The sequence below is a fragment of the Rutidosis leptorrhynchoides genome, chromosome 1 (genome assembly GCF_046630445.1).
Source record: "Rutidosis leptorrhynchoides isolate AG116_Rl617_1_P2 chromosome 1, CSIRO_AGI_Rlap_v1, whole genome shotgun sequence".
Taxonomy (NCBI): domain Eukaryota; kingdom Viridiplantae; phylum Streptophyta; class Magnoliopsida; order Asterales; family Asteraceae; genus Rutidosis; species Rutidosis leptorrhynchoides.
This window is the reverse complement of record NC_092333.1, coordinates 167,274,755-167,290,382: the sequence shown is the minus strand read 5'-3', so window position 1 is coordinate 167,290,382 and position 15,628 is coordinate 167,274,755. Positions and strand designations below refer to the sequence as shown.

At 35.8% G+C, this 15,628-nt stretch overlaps 1 protein-coding gene across 1 annotated transcript; it reads left to right on the top strand.

Moving 5' to 3' along the window:
* The first annotated feature begins 1,818 nt into the window (after nucleotides 1-1,818).
* LOC139891296 (DNA polymerase epsilon catalytic subunit A-like) lies at nucleotides 1,819-13,891 on the top strand. Its single transcript, XM_071874253.1, has 37 exons — nucleotides 1,819-2,163; nucleotides 2,851-2,955; nucleotides 3,068-3,232; nucleotides 3,338-3,514; nucleotides 3,698-3,811; nucleotides 4,161-4,265; nucleotides 4,356-4,474; nucleotides 4,554-4,781; nucleotides 4,881-4,986; nucleotides 5,075-5,154; nucleotides 5,241-5,417; nucleotides 5,513-5,597; nucleotides 6,091-6,171; nucleotides 6,279-6,422; nucleotides 6,526-6,621; nucleotides 6,731-6,931; nucleotides 7,054-7,108; nucleotides 7,183-7,325; nucleotides 7,398-7,852; nucleotides 8,181-8,523; nucleotides 8,614-8,688; nucleotides 8,794-8,984; nucleotides 9,070-9,253; nucleotides 9,339-9,403; nucleotides 9,514-9,646; nucleotides 9,732-9,833; nucleotides 9,927-10,010; nucleotides 10,573-10,647; nucleotides 10,740-10,799; nucleotides 11,317-11,579; nucleotides 11,658-11,867; nucleotides 11,960-12,026; nucleotides 12,142-12,270; nucleotides 12,397-12,573; nucleotides 12,681-12,866; nucleotides 12,960-13,066; nucleotides 13,511-13,891. Exons 1-37 carry the CDS (start codon nucleotides 1,819-1,821, stop codon nucleotides 13,869-13,871), a joined length of 5,793 nt encoding a protein of 1,930 aa, XP_071730354.1. The 3' UTR covers nucleotides 13,872-13,891.
* Nucleotides 13,892-15,628: the final 1,737 nt, after the last annotated feature.

The following is a 15,628-nucleotide window of genomic DNA, read 5'->3' as shown; positions in this document are numbered from 1 at the left end:
CTTTGAGCGTAAATTCTGAGAATACAGAGAGTCACATATTTAAATTTAATGTTGTTCTATATGTTGGAGGTTACTTTGATTTTTTTTTTCAAACTAGTAGTATGACCGTACCCATACTAGAATCGCTCCAGTGGATAGATAGAAAGGAGTGTGTGAGGATCACTTCTCATATATTTAATTGTATATTCAGTACACGCTTTGATCGTCCATACGGGCATGACTAAATACATTGTTGAGGGAATCAACAATATTTATCGTTGTGTTACCCCAACGACTCATGTCTTTGTCCCTATACACAGTCCACATTATATTCCTACATCCGCTTCATGCAAATAATCCCAAGCCTCTCGACTTGCGCGTTTGATTGCTTTGAGGGAATTCTTGTAGAGTATTTGATTCGATGTCGAACCGGCTGTCCAACACAACTGTTTGAGCGCTGCAACTTTAAATTTGGTCATTAAGTTGCTACGAATGTGGCGCAAACAGTACATATGTTCCCAACTGTATGTTTATGCACCCATCGCATGTAGGTTACTGTTAACACCTATTTCCTTCTGAGGTAAGGCTTAGTGTGTCAACACGATACTAGAAGTGATCTAGCTTTAGGTGGGTGAGTGTTGCCGATTGATGTTTGCCCTTGAGAAATAATCCCTGCAGACCCGGTTCACAAGTGTAGAAACTTGTGGGGTGGCTTAATCAATCTGTCGTCCGTAGAGCGTAGAAGTGCTAGCCGGATGACTTCTAGTGAGAGAAAGTGCTAGAGAGATAGAGATGAAGTCTCAGCTCTCAAGTTTGTCAGAATATCTGAACTGTGTAAAATGACGACCCAAGGGGTCTATTTATAGTGTCAGATCCACCGGATTGTTCGGGGACACGTGTCAGATGATGATACGTTCTGTTGCTTGTGATCCGAAATTTATGCTAAAAGTGGCATTCTCCGGCCAGGGCTTACGCGCTAGGCGGCCTTTAGGGCTTACGCATGACGGAGCAGCCTGTACAGCGGAGAACGCTGGACGGACAGTCTCGTAAAACTGTTGTTCTCAGTGCTTCTGATGGTAATTTTATACGATCATTATGCCTTTTATGCGTGTATACGATAGGATACACCATTAAGTCCCCCCAGTTTAATGACTTAAGCGTTTGAAAAATGATTAAGTTGTTAAACTTTTGATAAACACATCCCAACCAAGTCTCCACGTTTCCCTTTTGCATCGGGGAGCACATTACAGGCATTAAATGATAGGCGAAATTTACTGACATCGTGATGATTGCTTTTCGCATGGCTATAATACCCCACGCGCCTCTAGCTGTAAAAAGGCATTTCGATGTACTCGTCCTTTAATCGTGTCCTTATACGTGTGTGGTTGAAAATAAAACGCTCAAAATCACCACCGATCACAGCTGTTATATCTTCTCCCTTTTTAACCACCAAAAACCCTAATCAATTTTTCACTTTCACAGCTTTTTTCTACAGTCTTCATCATCTACCATCAATACCCTCTTTATTTCCTGTTACATTAAAGCTTTAATAGCAGCCATAAAGGATGTTACAGCTATTCATAGCAGAGTAAATGAGAAATATTTGGGCGAGCTACTGCAACGTTTTCCTAGATTAGCTGGCATTGAACCAATTATTCCTGCAACTAATGCCAGAGCCTGATCACCACCCCCTGGCAAGGTTGCTATTTATTGCCATTCAATTTTCAACTTTTGTTTGCGACTGCCATTTACGCCGTTCTTTTTAGAAGTTTGCAAGTTCTAGGTGTTGCCGTTGGGTAATTCGAACCAGCATCAATTCGAAAGATTCTTATTTTTGAAATGTATTGCCACGCAAGAAATATAGAGCCATCTATTCGTATATTTTGCCATTTGGTGCGTATAGCATCCCACGAAAAAGGTTGGTTTATATTCAACAAAGTTCATGGTTTTCTGAGACCTGCACTTGATCATCCCAGCAATGATTGGTACGCTTCATTTATCTTTATAAATGAAGATGCAATTGATGATAAATACTCAGCTGCTCGAGTTTGGCGTAAATACTTGCATACCGTATCAGTTACCTTTCCGAGACTAAAGAACAAGGAAAACATGTTGTTTAAGAGAATTAAAGCTGAACAGATCAATGACGTTAAATATGGAGAACACATGCTTTCGTTGACATCTGTAAGCCAGGATTGAGATATCACACAAGGTTATGCCTGTGTTCTTGCTGGCAGGAAGAGTAAGTGCTTACTTTTGCTATATATGCTTAATAAAATGCTCCCCTTTATTTATCCTATTAATCCCTGTGACTGTTAATATTCTGCATAAATTACTCTGCTTACCGCCATGCGATCGTCATCTTACTCACAACTTACCTTTACCACGTAAACAATTATTGACGATACTCCCATTCCTGAAGAGGATGCTGTAAGGGAGGAGGAAGATCAAGAAGAAGAAGTAGAAGACATAGGTATGAACCGAGTTGCTTCTAGGGAACGTCGTGACTCGGGTAATGAGAATGATATCACTGAATTTAGTAAAATACCATACCACAACCTGTATTTGTTTTCTTTTAGGCCCAGTACTGGTGGATTTTATAATCCCGACCCTTCTTTATACATTATGCCACCCTTGAAATCTTGTGAAGCATATTGGAACTCTTTTATAAGTAACAATTTCCCTTTGTCTCCAACAGCTAGTGCATCACACCAAGATACTACATTAGTGACTCTTCCGCCTTCCGCCAAGAGAAGAAGAACTGGTCAAAATCCTCCGTTATCCGCTCAACAAGGAGCTGGCACTAGTTCTTCTCAGCAACAAATTACGCTTCCCAATCTTGACACAAATATACTTTCCTTCTTTTTAAAGGGACCACCACACTCTTACCAGGATTTCATGAATTTTTTAAACGCCATGATGTGTCCTTCACTAGCCCAATTTTTTAGCAGCATATCTGATGCAGATGCTAAGAAGGTATGGACTTGGTAGAAATGATCATCTATATGGTTCAACAATCTATTCTTAAGGGCATTTTAAGCTATTTAGAATGTTTTTTAATATTTATCTTGGAAATACTTAATTGCAGATGATGGCATCCTATTCTGTATCCGATGCTGTATCAACGTATTACTTGTATATGACTTATGTTCATCCGTTTATTTTCTCCCTTGCAACTATAATACCAATGCCACCTGATGAAGTATTGCGTAAAGGAAGTGGGACCCTTTGTGAAATGCTTCTCATGGTTCAGGTGCGTGGTTTGGACATATCTTGTAACCTGATTGATTTATATTTTCTTGATTTGCATACTACATAAGTTAAAACCTCACACTTTAACTTTGTGTTATATATGCAGGCATACATGGCAAATGTTATATGTCCTAATAAGCACCAAGCTGAACCAGAAAAGTTTTATAACAGTCGCCTTCTTGAAAGTGAGACATATATTGGTGGCCATGTAGAGTGTCTAGAAACTGGTGTCTTCAGATCTGACCTTCCAACTAGTTTCAAACTTGATCCATCTGCCTTTAAGGTAAATTTGGAACTGGAAATGTACTTAGATTAATTAAATTTAGTTAAATATAGTATTAGTTATCAGTCAGATGTAATATATCTATCTATACACATACGTGTGTGTGTGGTTGGACAAGACTTGTATAGCATGTTGTTTGAGATGTTAGCTAACTTTAGCTTGGTTTTATGTTATTTTCTCCAGCAACTTATCGAAAATCTTGATCGTGATCTGCTATATGCTATTAGAGTTGAGGGTAAGATGGACATTGAATCAGTTTTAAACTACAACGAAGTGAAGAATGCTATCATGGAAAAGGTACTGTAAGGACTTTAACTGCATGTGGTTGTAATGACGCTAGGAAATAGCATAAATTTTCCAGTGGCATGACAAGTTTTAATTGTCAACTGGCAATGTTCTATTTTACTGGTCTTTTGAAGTCTCCATGAAACATTTATTGTATCTATGTGTGACAAATACTGAAGGGGCTTGTTCACCGTAGTCGTGGTCTTTCGTTTGTTATCTCGCCTAACAACTAAAGATCATATCCACTATAGATATTCTTTTCTCACATGCTTCGTATGCTTCTATAAGCTATATCTGAAGTCCAAGGAGCTATAAAGATGTTGCAAATTTACACCTAGTTTATTTCTTTTTACATTTGCAGCTTATTTCATTACGAGATGAACCGACACGAGAAGAATGCCCTCTTATTTATCATCTAGATGTTGCTGCGATGTATCCCAATATTATTTTGACAAACAGACTTCAGGTTCACACATCGATTATCTTTTAGAAATATGTATATGTTGATGTAACTTGCTACTTACTGATAAAAACCATTACTTTTATGCAATATCAGCCACCATCTATCGTTTCAGATGAGGTTTGCACTGCATGTGATTTCAATCGTCCAGGGAAAACTTGTCTTAGAAAACTTGAATGGGTTTGGCGTGGAGAAACATATACAGCAAAGAGAAGGTACATATGTTTACTCTTTTACCTTAACTTGGCTACTTATTCATAATTGAATTTTACTTATCTCAAAATTGGAAATTAGTGATTACTATCATATTAAGAGGCAAATTGAATCCGAGTTTGTTGATGGGTCCACATCAAAACCGTTTCTTGACCTGCCTAAAGTGGACCAACAATTGAAGTTGAAAGATCGTTTAAAGAAATACTGCCAAAAGGCATATAAGCGAGTGCTTGATAAACCAGTTACTGAGGTTCGTGAAGCAGGGATATGCATGCGTGAGAATCCGTTTTACGTTGATACTGTCAGAAGGTAAGCATTGCGTTAATCTATGCAGTTTAATGCACATAACTTTATTGTCTGCCTGTGTATGTAGTATGAGATCATAACATTTTATCTTGTGTATTAAAGTTTTCGTGATAGAAGATATGAATACAAAGGACTCAATAAAGTGTGGAAGGGGAAATTGTCAGAAGCAAAGGCTAGTGGAAATCCTATAAAAATCCAGGAAGCACAAGTAATTTTATCGTGACCTTTTCAATTAGTATTTTAAATTACTATTATACTTAAGTTTTATTTATTGTTGATATATTTTATTATTGCAGGATATGGTGGTTCTTTATGATTCACTTCAGCTGGCACATAAATGTATTCTGAATTCTTTCTATGGATATGTCATGCGCAAGTATGTATTTTATGTAGCATAGATTTTTTACACATTTTTTTATAATGTAATGTAAATAAATATGACATTATATTTTATTGTTTCAGAGGTGCAAGATGGTATTCAATGGAAATGGCAGGAGTTGTTACTTATACTGGAGCAAAAATTATCCAAAATGCTAGTTTACTGGTTGAAAAGATTGGAAGACCACTTGAACTGGACACAGATGGTATATGGTGTGCTTTGCCCGGGTCATTTCCCGAAAACTTCACTTTTAAAACGAGGTGTGTTTTTTTTTTTCTGCCAAATTATTAATGTGAATTTGTTGTAGTTTTTTGGCACTGCATTTTTTTCACCTTCTTTGGAACTTCAATTGCAGAGACTCAAAGAAGCTAACAATTTCCTATCCATGTGTTATGCTAAATGTTGATGTGGCAAGAAACAACACAAATGACCAATACCAGGTTAGATGGGTTATCATTTCTATTCCGCTCCTGTAATTATTTCACTTAAGACAAGTTTTATAATAGGTTATCTAATAATAAATAGAGATTTATGGTTTTGGCCCATGGTTGATTTGGTATGCGTTTTTATCTCAAATGGGTTCAATAAAAAAAAGTTTAGCTTGAAGAGGATGGGGATGAATGGGTTGAAACTTGACAGTTATTAAACTCGTCTCTTATCAATGTATCCAATTTTTTAAAATTCTTTTATTTGATTTGTTGTAATATTATTTTCTTGTTATCTTGGAAATAATTAAGAAATGTTATTTCTTAAATGTTAAAGAAACTGTCAAGAAAACGTTTGCAGGCAAATCTGTATGACCTGGCCTAGAGTTGTACTAAAATTTGACTTGTTTTAACCCTCCACACAACCTGGTCATCTATTAAACAGTTAATTTACTTATTGGTTTAGATATATTATGTCTGAAATCTTTGTGTTCTGTTTTTTCATCAGACTCTCAAAGATCCTGTCAACAGAACTTATACAACACACAGTGAATGTTCTATTGAATTTGAAGTCGACGGACCATATAAGGTAAATGGAAAAATCCTTAAAGTGACATCATGTTTTGGCAATTACTGTAATTTATTAGTTATCTGGTCAAGGAACCTCTCATGCTCATGTACTATTTCTGAATGAAGGCAATGATCCTACCCGCATCTAAAGAAGAAGGAATTTTAATAAAGAAGCGGTATGCTGTTTTTAATGACGATGGTACTCTTGCCGAACTTAAGGGCTTTGAAATAAAAAGGAGGGGTGAACTAAAGCTTATTAAAGTTTTCCAAGTACTATCTTCATCTCATAAATCTGTTTGGTTTGTTTTTTCATATATTTTGTTAGTTATAGCTAGGAGTTTTCTCATAACACTTGAAATCCAACTGTATTCAGGCTGAACTTTTTGACAAGTTTCTTCATGGGTCTACCTTAGAGGAATGCTATTCTGTAGTTGCTTCAGTTGCCAACCGTTGGCTTGATCTTCTAGATGTACGTAATCAAATTTTAATCACGTTTTTGTTAAGTTTTTGGTTTTGGTTTGTTTATATGACAAGAAAATGAGGATGTACAAAGCTTATCTGATAATTAAATATTTCAGAATCAAGGGAACGATATTGCAGACAGTGAGTTGCTTGATTACATATCAGAATCAAGCACTATGAGCAAGTCTTTAGTAGATTATGGTGAACAAAAATCGTGTGCAGTGACCACAGCAAGGCGTCTTGCTGATTTTCTAGGAGATGCAATGGTTAAAGACAAAGGGCTACGTTGTCAATACGTTGTTGCATGTGAACCACGCGTAAGTGACTTAATATTTCTGTTAAAAATAGCCATCTGATATTTTTTATTGTATATTTCATTTCCATTATACACCATTCTTAAAATTGAATCTTGATCAAATTTGTATCTTGATGAGAACAGGGAACTCCAGTGAGTGAAAGGGCTGTTCCTGTTGCTATATTTGAAACTGATGCTGGTAGAACTCTTGACTGTTATGCCTATATTGTTTTGAACTTGAAGGGACAAAGACTTACTTTGTTTCATTTGCAGAAATAATGAAGTTCTATGTGAAAAAGTGGTGCAAAATCTCATCAGATATTGGCATTCGATCCATTATTGACTGGTCATATTACAAACAAAGGCTTAGCTCTGCAATACAAAAAATTATTACTATTCCAGCAGCAATGCAGAAGGTACACTATTTCTCATAAGTTAGTGAAGTATTACATCTTTTTGGCTTGCAACTGATATGTATGTTTGTTCAGGTTTCAAACCCTGTTCCAAGAGTAGTTCATCCTGATTGGTTGCACAAGAAGGTTCGTGAGAAAGAGGACAAAATGCGTCAAAGAAAGTTGGTTGATATATTTAGTTCTTTGAAAAAGGGTAATGAAGATGGCCCACAAATTGATGCAAATGGAAAAGATCATTTACCCCATGAACAAAATGTTGTGGATCTAGAGGACTTCGGGAACAATCGAAAAGCTTCAAATGTTGGACCTAGACCTATCAGTCGTTCTTATGAAACCAACCCGAATGCAAGTGGCAAAGGAAGTTCTAGGGAAAAACCTGGTCAGGATAAAAACATGCATCCACTGATGTCATCACCACAACCGTTGGATATCAATGATGAGGAAATAGATAGACATTTGGATTACCAAGGATGGCTCGATTCAAGGAAACGTAAGTGGAAGCAGATTCGTGAAAAAAGGAAGAGGCAAAAGTAAGTATCTTGGGTGCCCCAATACTATCATGGGTGTGCATAGAAAAGAATAGATGGTCAAATTGGTTAGGCAGGTTTGGAAACGTGTCAATATGGGCGGGTTCAAATGTGTCTATATAATGAGTTGGATTTTATGTTGTAAAGGCCAATAATAATTATTACAATTATTTCAATGCTTTTGAACTGTTCCCCTTATAGCAAAATTTATCGACCTATTAGGATAAGTAAACGATCCCTCTTAACCCATTTTTGAATAAATCGATCAAAATTGCCGCCTCCAGCGACGATCTATATTGATTGTTGATTGTGGTATATTTTGGCTTGCCAGGTTGGACCGTATGGACAAGTTTAATCAAAGGGATGCAGTTTCTGGTATTCCTAATGGGGTGGCATATAAGACACAAGCCAAGGGAACTGGGGTTGGCTCATATTTTAAAAGGCGAGAAGCAGCCGTAGGAGTTAGCCACTGGCAGATAATTCAACTTGTTCCAAGTTTGCAACCTGGCCAGTTTTTTGCTTGGGTTGTTGTGGATGGAACCATGCATAAGATCCCTGTCAATGTTCCCAGAGTATTTTATGCTAATTATAAAACTCCTACAACTGAAGAATTACCTGGAAGACTTGTCAATAAGATTCTTCCTCATGGACGCCGTTCCTATAACTTGATTGAGGTAAAAAAATCTGTAATTTTATAACTTTTTTTACTAAGGAAATGATTAATCTACACAAGCTAAATGATTAGCATACTGTATCATGTATAGGTCGTTACTGGTGAAGTTGAGTTTATAGAAGAAAGCAGGAAACTTGCTGCTCACCTGGCCGATCCTGATGTGGAGGTCAGTTTAATATTAACAGTTCCAGATTGCTGGTTTGCCTATTTCCAAAAATTATTAAACTCATCAAACTTGTTTTTATCTGCTATATGTTCAATCACATTTCAGGGGTTATATGAAATGAAAGTAGGGCTCGATTTTAATTCTATTCTTCAGATTGGTTGCGTTTGTAAAGTGGATAAATCAGCCAAGAAGCGAGATCCGAAAGATGGTTGGGATTTAAGTGAATTGCACATGAAAACCACTACAGAATGCTCTTATCTGGATTCTTCCATCCCTTTTTTCTACTTATATCAAAGGTAAGTTAAAGATTTTATTGCATTTTCTTGATGATTATTATAGGGTGAGAACTGAAAATTGTCTTTGTATCATTTTCAATTCCAGCACATCCGAAGCGCGTGGTATATATATTATATATTTTCCATCATCTTCAACCATCCATGCGATAGTGGTTCATCGTTTTCAGAATAAAGACTTATCACCAAATATTTTAGAGAAACAGTTTCGTGAAGCATGCAACGCATTGTCAATTGAACCTTCTATGTCTAGAGAAGCTTCCAGTTTCAAGGTCAGCTTTGACTTTTCTAATCCAAAAATGTCATGTAATATAATGTCATGTTTCGTGGCTTATTAAGTTTCATGAAATCATTCAGGTGGACTATGTTGGAAACCCCAGGGATGCTGAAAAGATCTTACAGATATCGATAAGTGAATTCAGGTATTTGATTTTCCAAGCAATAATAACATTATATAATACAAAGCTTTTTTTTTTTTTTTTTTTTTTTTTTTTTTTTTTTTGTATTTTTTTAAGTCTCTACTGATTGACAGACATCAGCATCATGGACCTGCAATTGCTGTAATCGAGTGCCCAGACGTCAACTCAATGAAGTCCGGTATACGGGCTTTAGATGATTTCCCGTGCGTCAACATTCCTTCTAATGCTCGTGACAGTGAATATCAGGTAGTTGACTAACCTTATTAACTGCTTCAACTGATGAGCTGACATTGTTTTGGTACTCATTATACTCTTTTGTTGCTCTATACAGACTCTTGGGTGGCAAAATGGAGCGGCAAAAATCGGGTTGCAGCGTTGTGCTGCATCATCTCTTTGGTTAAATGAAAAAATTTCTCTTTCCAGATATTCCCATGTAATATTTATATCTGCTTCGGCCTTCGTGTGTATATGTCATCAACATTTTTAAGTCGTTATTACTGAGTTTATGATGATGTTATTTGAACAGGTTCCACTAGGCAATTTTGAAATAGATTGGCTTATGCACACTGCTGATATCTTCTTTTCAAGAGCATTACGTGATCAACAACAGGTATGTCTCTGGTTCATGTTATTAATTTAGAGGTGGTCAGGACTGTTTACTTGTCAATAGGCGATTTGTGCTCTTAACGGGTTTAATAAAAGAAAAATGAGTAACTTATAACTGAAGGGTTAAACAGATTGAACTGGTGGAAAATCCGCTTTAGATCAAAGAGTTATAACTGAAGTAATACAATATTGTGGTCACGTTGGACACAGAAATTTATTTTATAACTGAATAATTGGACAAAGTGTCAACAGAAGCTGTTTCGATCTGAACATAAATTACTACTGTTTCAACCGGACCCGGTTTGGCCTGTCGCCCAATCTGACCAACCCACCCATTTTGCCACCTCTAGCCAGTATCATGTTCAGCATATGTTTGCTTATGCTGACTTGTAAATCAATTTGCTTTATGCATGTGTAAGTCTATTTTTCTAAGACATCAGTTTATGCTTTACTGATTATGTTTATTGACTTTTTAATCACGTTCTTTGAAAGTTGAACATTGAATATTATTGAGTATCATGTCTGTTTTTATTTATCTCGCCTTGTTGTTTTCACAATATATGCAGATACTTTGGATATCAGATGATGGAAATCCAGACCTTGGAGGGAATCATGAAGAAGAGACTTGTTATTCTGATGAGGTAAAATCTTATGAACGATCTCACTCTAGAATCTAGTTTGAAATTCTTTTATGATCTAAATTGCATTTTTTTTTTTTTTTTTTTGAAAATAGGTCAATCAACCAGTTCTTATTTATCCCGGTGCTTATAGGAAAGTGACAATTGAGCTAAAGGTCTGTTATTTTCTTTATTTTTATTCTGTTTCTTATTCTGTCACTGCGCTACTTTAAGAGAACCAATGGAAAGTTGAAAACTCGGGAGAACCATATTATTGTTTGTTAATTTGCATACGATTTTGTCAAAAAAGGCTGAAGTTAATGAAAATCACTGAAATGTTGAATCCTGTAAAATTATGTGTTCAAAGGAATTTTAGATGATGTTTCACCTGTGAATGGTCAAAATCGTTTGTGTGTGAACAAATAATGGTTTATTTTCTTTTTGTCCTCACCAATGCTCACGTGTATGAAGTTAATCACATGTGAAAAATCACCAATTTGTGGTAGTTCACGAATTTTTAATGGGTTTATTTAGTACTCATCGATGATTGATAAATATGTGTGTGTGTGTGTGTGTGTGTGTGTGTGTGTTATTCACTATTTATTAATGAAGGGTTAGGTTCTCTCTTGATCCAGTTCCCCTATATATTTGGAGAGAACCAAGGAATCCTTATAAATTGCCTAATTTGTGCAGATTCATCACTTGGCTGTTAATGCTTTGCTAAAGAGCAACCAAGTAAATGAAATGGAGGGAGGTACCTTGTTTGGGTTTGACCAGGATTTGACTTCTGGATCACTTCTTCCAAATGAGCAGTTAGGATATGATGTGGACACATCTTGTTCACAGGCCTTTCGTGTGCTTAAACAATTGATTCAAAGATGTCTTGCTGACGCAGTTTCATCAGGAAACATATACGCTGATGCAATGTTACAACATTTATACAGATGGCTCTGCAGGTACTTTCTCGTTTTCTTCCTAAATGCATCCATTGTATTTTGACTTAATGTTGACTTACAATTTATTCTGTAATCCAGTCCGTGGTCAAAACTTCACGATCCAGCTCTTCATCGAATGCTTCACAAGGTCATGCAAAAGGTTTTTGCGTTACTGCTAGCCGAATTTCGGAAATTGGGTGCCACTATTATATTTGCCAATTTTTCAAGAATTATATTAGACACTGGAAAGTCAGACTTATTTGCTGCCCAAGCTTACTGTGATAGCTTACTGAAAACTATACAATCAAGGTTGGATGTTTTGCATATTTCATTCAAAAGTTAGTTAAACTGATTCGTGCCCTTATATCATCTTTAATTTCTTTATCATTTGGATTTATTAGAGATTTGTTTGAATGGATTGAGCTTGAACCCATGCAATTTTGGCACTCACTCCTATTCATGGATCAGGTCAGCTAAATAAGAATATCTTTATTTCTACTTCTGAGCTACATTGTTAATTATTTAAAACTTGATAGTTTTATTTGGGTCGACCGATAATTTACCATTCAATGTTGTATAACAGTACAACTTTGGTGCAATTCAAGGTATATCATCAGATGAAACAAATGATAGCACATATACTGTTCCTATTCCCCAAGTGGAAGTTGTATCCATGTGGAATATTGCTGAAAACCTGCCAATGGAGACTCAGGTACATGACCTTTTTGAACATCAACATGCAAATATTTTTAATCATTTACGATTGCAGTCCATCTTTCGTACCCTTGTTGTCTGATGTATTTGACTATTTATTTATTTAATTATTCAAAATTTTCAGGAACGCTTCATTTCTACAGTCTCAGAGTTTCTATACATCCCTTGGAAATTTGCACAAGTTGAACTAAGAAAAAGAGCAACTATAAGGGATGATGATGATGATTCATGCACTCCATCAATCACTGCTGCTGCTGCTGAAGTATTTGAATCATCCATGACTGAACATCTTAGGGAGCAGGTCTAATTCAGAACGATTGGTTTTTTTATGGAATCTGACAACTTTTTTTTTTTTTTTTTAATAATATGTTATTTTTTTATATTTTTATTTTTAATTTTTGGTTACAGATTAGAACTAACTTCAGTGGAAAACTATTGAAGATAGTTCGTGAAACTGATCATCACATGAGAAAAACAGGCAAATCTCAGGCAGTTCAAGATAATACTATGAATAAAGGAAACCCAGCGTTAGAATTCATTAAGCATGTGTGTGCTGTTCTTCTTCTTGACCAATATGTGCAGCATGATATTAGGGTAAGAACTTTTCAATAATGATTTCCGGTTTCTTTTTATAATGGGCTATCTGTTGATTTTATTAGTCTTCTTATTCATTTAAAAAAAATGCAGATATTGAGGAGGAATCTGTTAAAGTTGGTGCATGTAAGGGAGTTTGCTCCAGAGGCACAGTTTCAAAATTCTTCATTCTCCTTCACTCTACCAAACGTGATTTGCAGGTAAAATAATACGAGTATATTCTTGATCAATAAAAATAAAATATAAAACTATAGCATAATAGGATCTCATGCACTATGTTCTTGACCATAATACCTTTGTGGGGCTTGATTGTTTATAGTATAGTAGTTGTAGTTTTAATTTTAAATACAAAATAATTTACATAAGCAGTCTCTTTTTTTTTTTCAGCGAAAAACAGTAATTAAAAATAAAATAGATCATTAGATCCAAGATCTAGTTGTGATACAAGTGTAAGACGCATGCTACGTCTGAATAACAGATCCAAATATTATATCATGCATTTTACAAAGCTTTAACATGTGTACCAAATCAACCTTAACCTATTCTTAGTTGGTAGGCTATTAAACATCATTTTTTTCCCAGTAAATCTACAGTTGTTTATGTGAACGTTTAACGTTTCTAATTGTAATGTACGAATTTGGCAGTTACTGCAACGACTGTCGAGATCTAGATTTGTGTCAGGATCGAGCTCTATTAACTCAAGAGTGGAGATGTGGTGTTCCGCAATGTGGTCAACTTTACAACCGAGAGGTGATGGAAAATAGTCTTGTGCAAATTGTCCGACAGAGAGAACGACTTTACCATCTTCAAGATTTGGTTTGTTTAAAATGCAAGCAAATCAAAGCTGCACATTTGGCTGAACATTGTGGTTGCGCTGGATCTTTTATTCTCAGAGAGGATGTGAAAGATTTTAGGGACAAAATGGAAGTGTTTCTAAACATTGCCAGGTTTCAAAAGTTTCAATTACTCGAAGAATGTGTTTCCTGGATTCTTGAATTAAACTAAAAAAAGAAAAACAAATATAGTTGAGCTTATTATGTATTCATTTTTTATTTAGTATATATGTATTATGTTTAAGTGAATAGTATATTTATCAAAAATAAACATTTTTAGAAGCAGGAAGAACAGAGGTATCCAGATTATTATGTTATTTTGAAGTTTTTGTTATGTTATTTGTTAAATTTTAAACTAGTGCTTTCTGTTCAAGAAAAAATGTTGCTGAAAGAAAAAGATTCAAACAGCAATATCAAAAGTAGCTGTATACTTTGTTTTAAATTTTACACTTTGCAGTTTGCACTTAGTTTTCAAATTTACACTTGAACTTTAAGAAAGGCAACAAATTAGCTGGCTTTTAATGGATTATGATCTTACCAACTAAAATTGACTAAGCTAATAAACTTCCTTTATAATTGAGGAATATCTTTTACCAAAAGATCCGGATATGATTCTCTCTCAACTTTCGGCTAACAACCCCATACCTTTAATTTGAATATCTTTTACCCAACAACCACACACCACCACAATCCACCACCCAACCACCATCTTCATCACCAAAATTCACCCAAAAAATTCATTTTTAATTTCTTTTTTCGAGAAACCACCAACAAACATCACCATAATACACCATCCAACCATTACCTTCACCCAAAATCGGTAACCACATAAGCTAAGAGTTAAATAATCATGCCGCTCCCCTACACCCCTTTCACCTTCCCTACTTCACCTTTCACGCCTCCTTTTCCGGCAAATCAACGCCGGACAACAACCTTCAAACCTAAATTCAATAATCAATCAACCACCGGGAAGTGGTTGCACCAAAATAGTGTGAACAAAAACGGTGAGAGAGAGAGAACTAATGTGAGTTTTGCAGGTTATGATTGCAGGAGGAGCACGGCGGCGGCGCACGAAGGTTACGGGTTTGGCTACGACAGATCGGTTTATAGGGTTAACGTCAATCGGGTAACATCTTTCTTATTCTTTAATTTTCCAACTAACTGGGATGTTGAAGAAATTTGGAGAAATTACAAAAATTTTGGTCAGTTATCGGATATCTACATGGCAAAGAGATTGTTACCAAGTGGGCAACGATTTGGTTTCGTTCGTTACGAAGGTATCTCAGATCCAGAGTCGTTTGCTATTAAGTTATGTCAGATTAAAGCAGGCGAATATTATCTTAGGGTTTATAAGGCTCGTTCTGAAAAAGCAAGAAACGATAGGTTTTCCAACCCTAATCTACAACAGACAATAACAATATCCCTCATCCTCCACCCCACTCCAACCCATTCAATCAAACTCGTCATCGTTCCCAAAACCATAAGTCTACCCATCATACCTTCCATAGTGCTAACCCTCCTAAAAATCATATCTCCAACATCCATCAGATCCGTACTCCTTCGAAAGCATGGCAACCTAAAGCAACAAATAACATCCATACCAACATCAATGCCAATACCTCAACCAACCATCAACATTCAAACAACTTTTCTCAACTTGCAGCCAATTCAAACAATTCTGAAAACCCTAATCAACATGCAAAACATGAACCTGAAACTAATCATAATGAACATGAACCAAATCCCAATCGTCAAAGAACAATAAACGTTGAAGATGAAGAAGAACCGGCAGTGTCATTCAATCGAACCTTATTAGGAAACGTGGAAAAAATCGATATTCTTGAACAATTACATTATCTTTGTGATGAAGAAGGACTTAACAATTATTCAATCAAATACCTAGGTGGTCTAGAAGTTATGATAATGTTT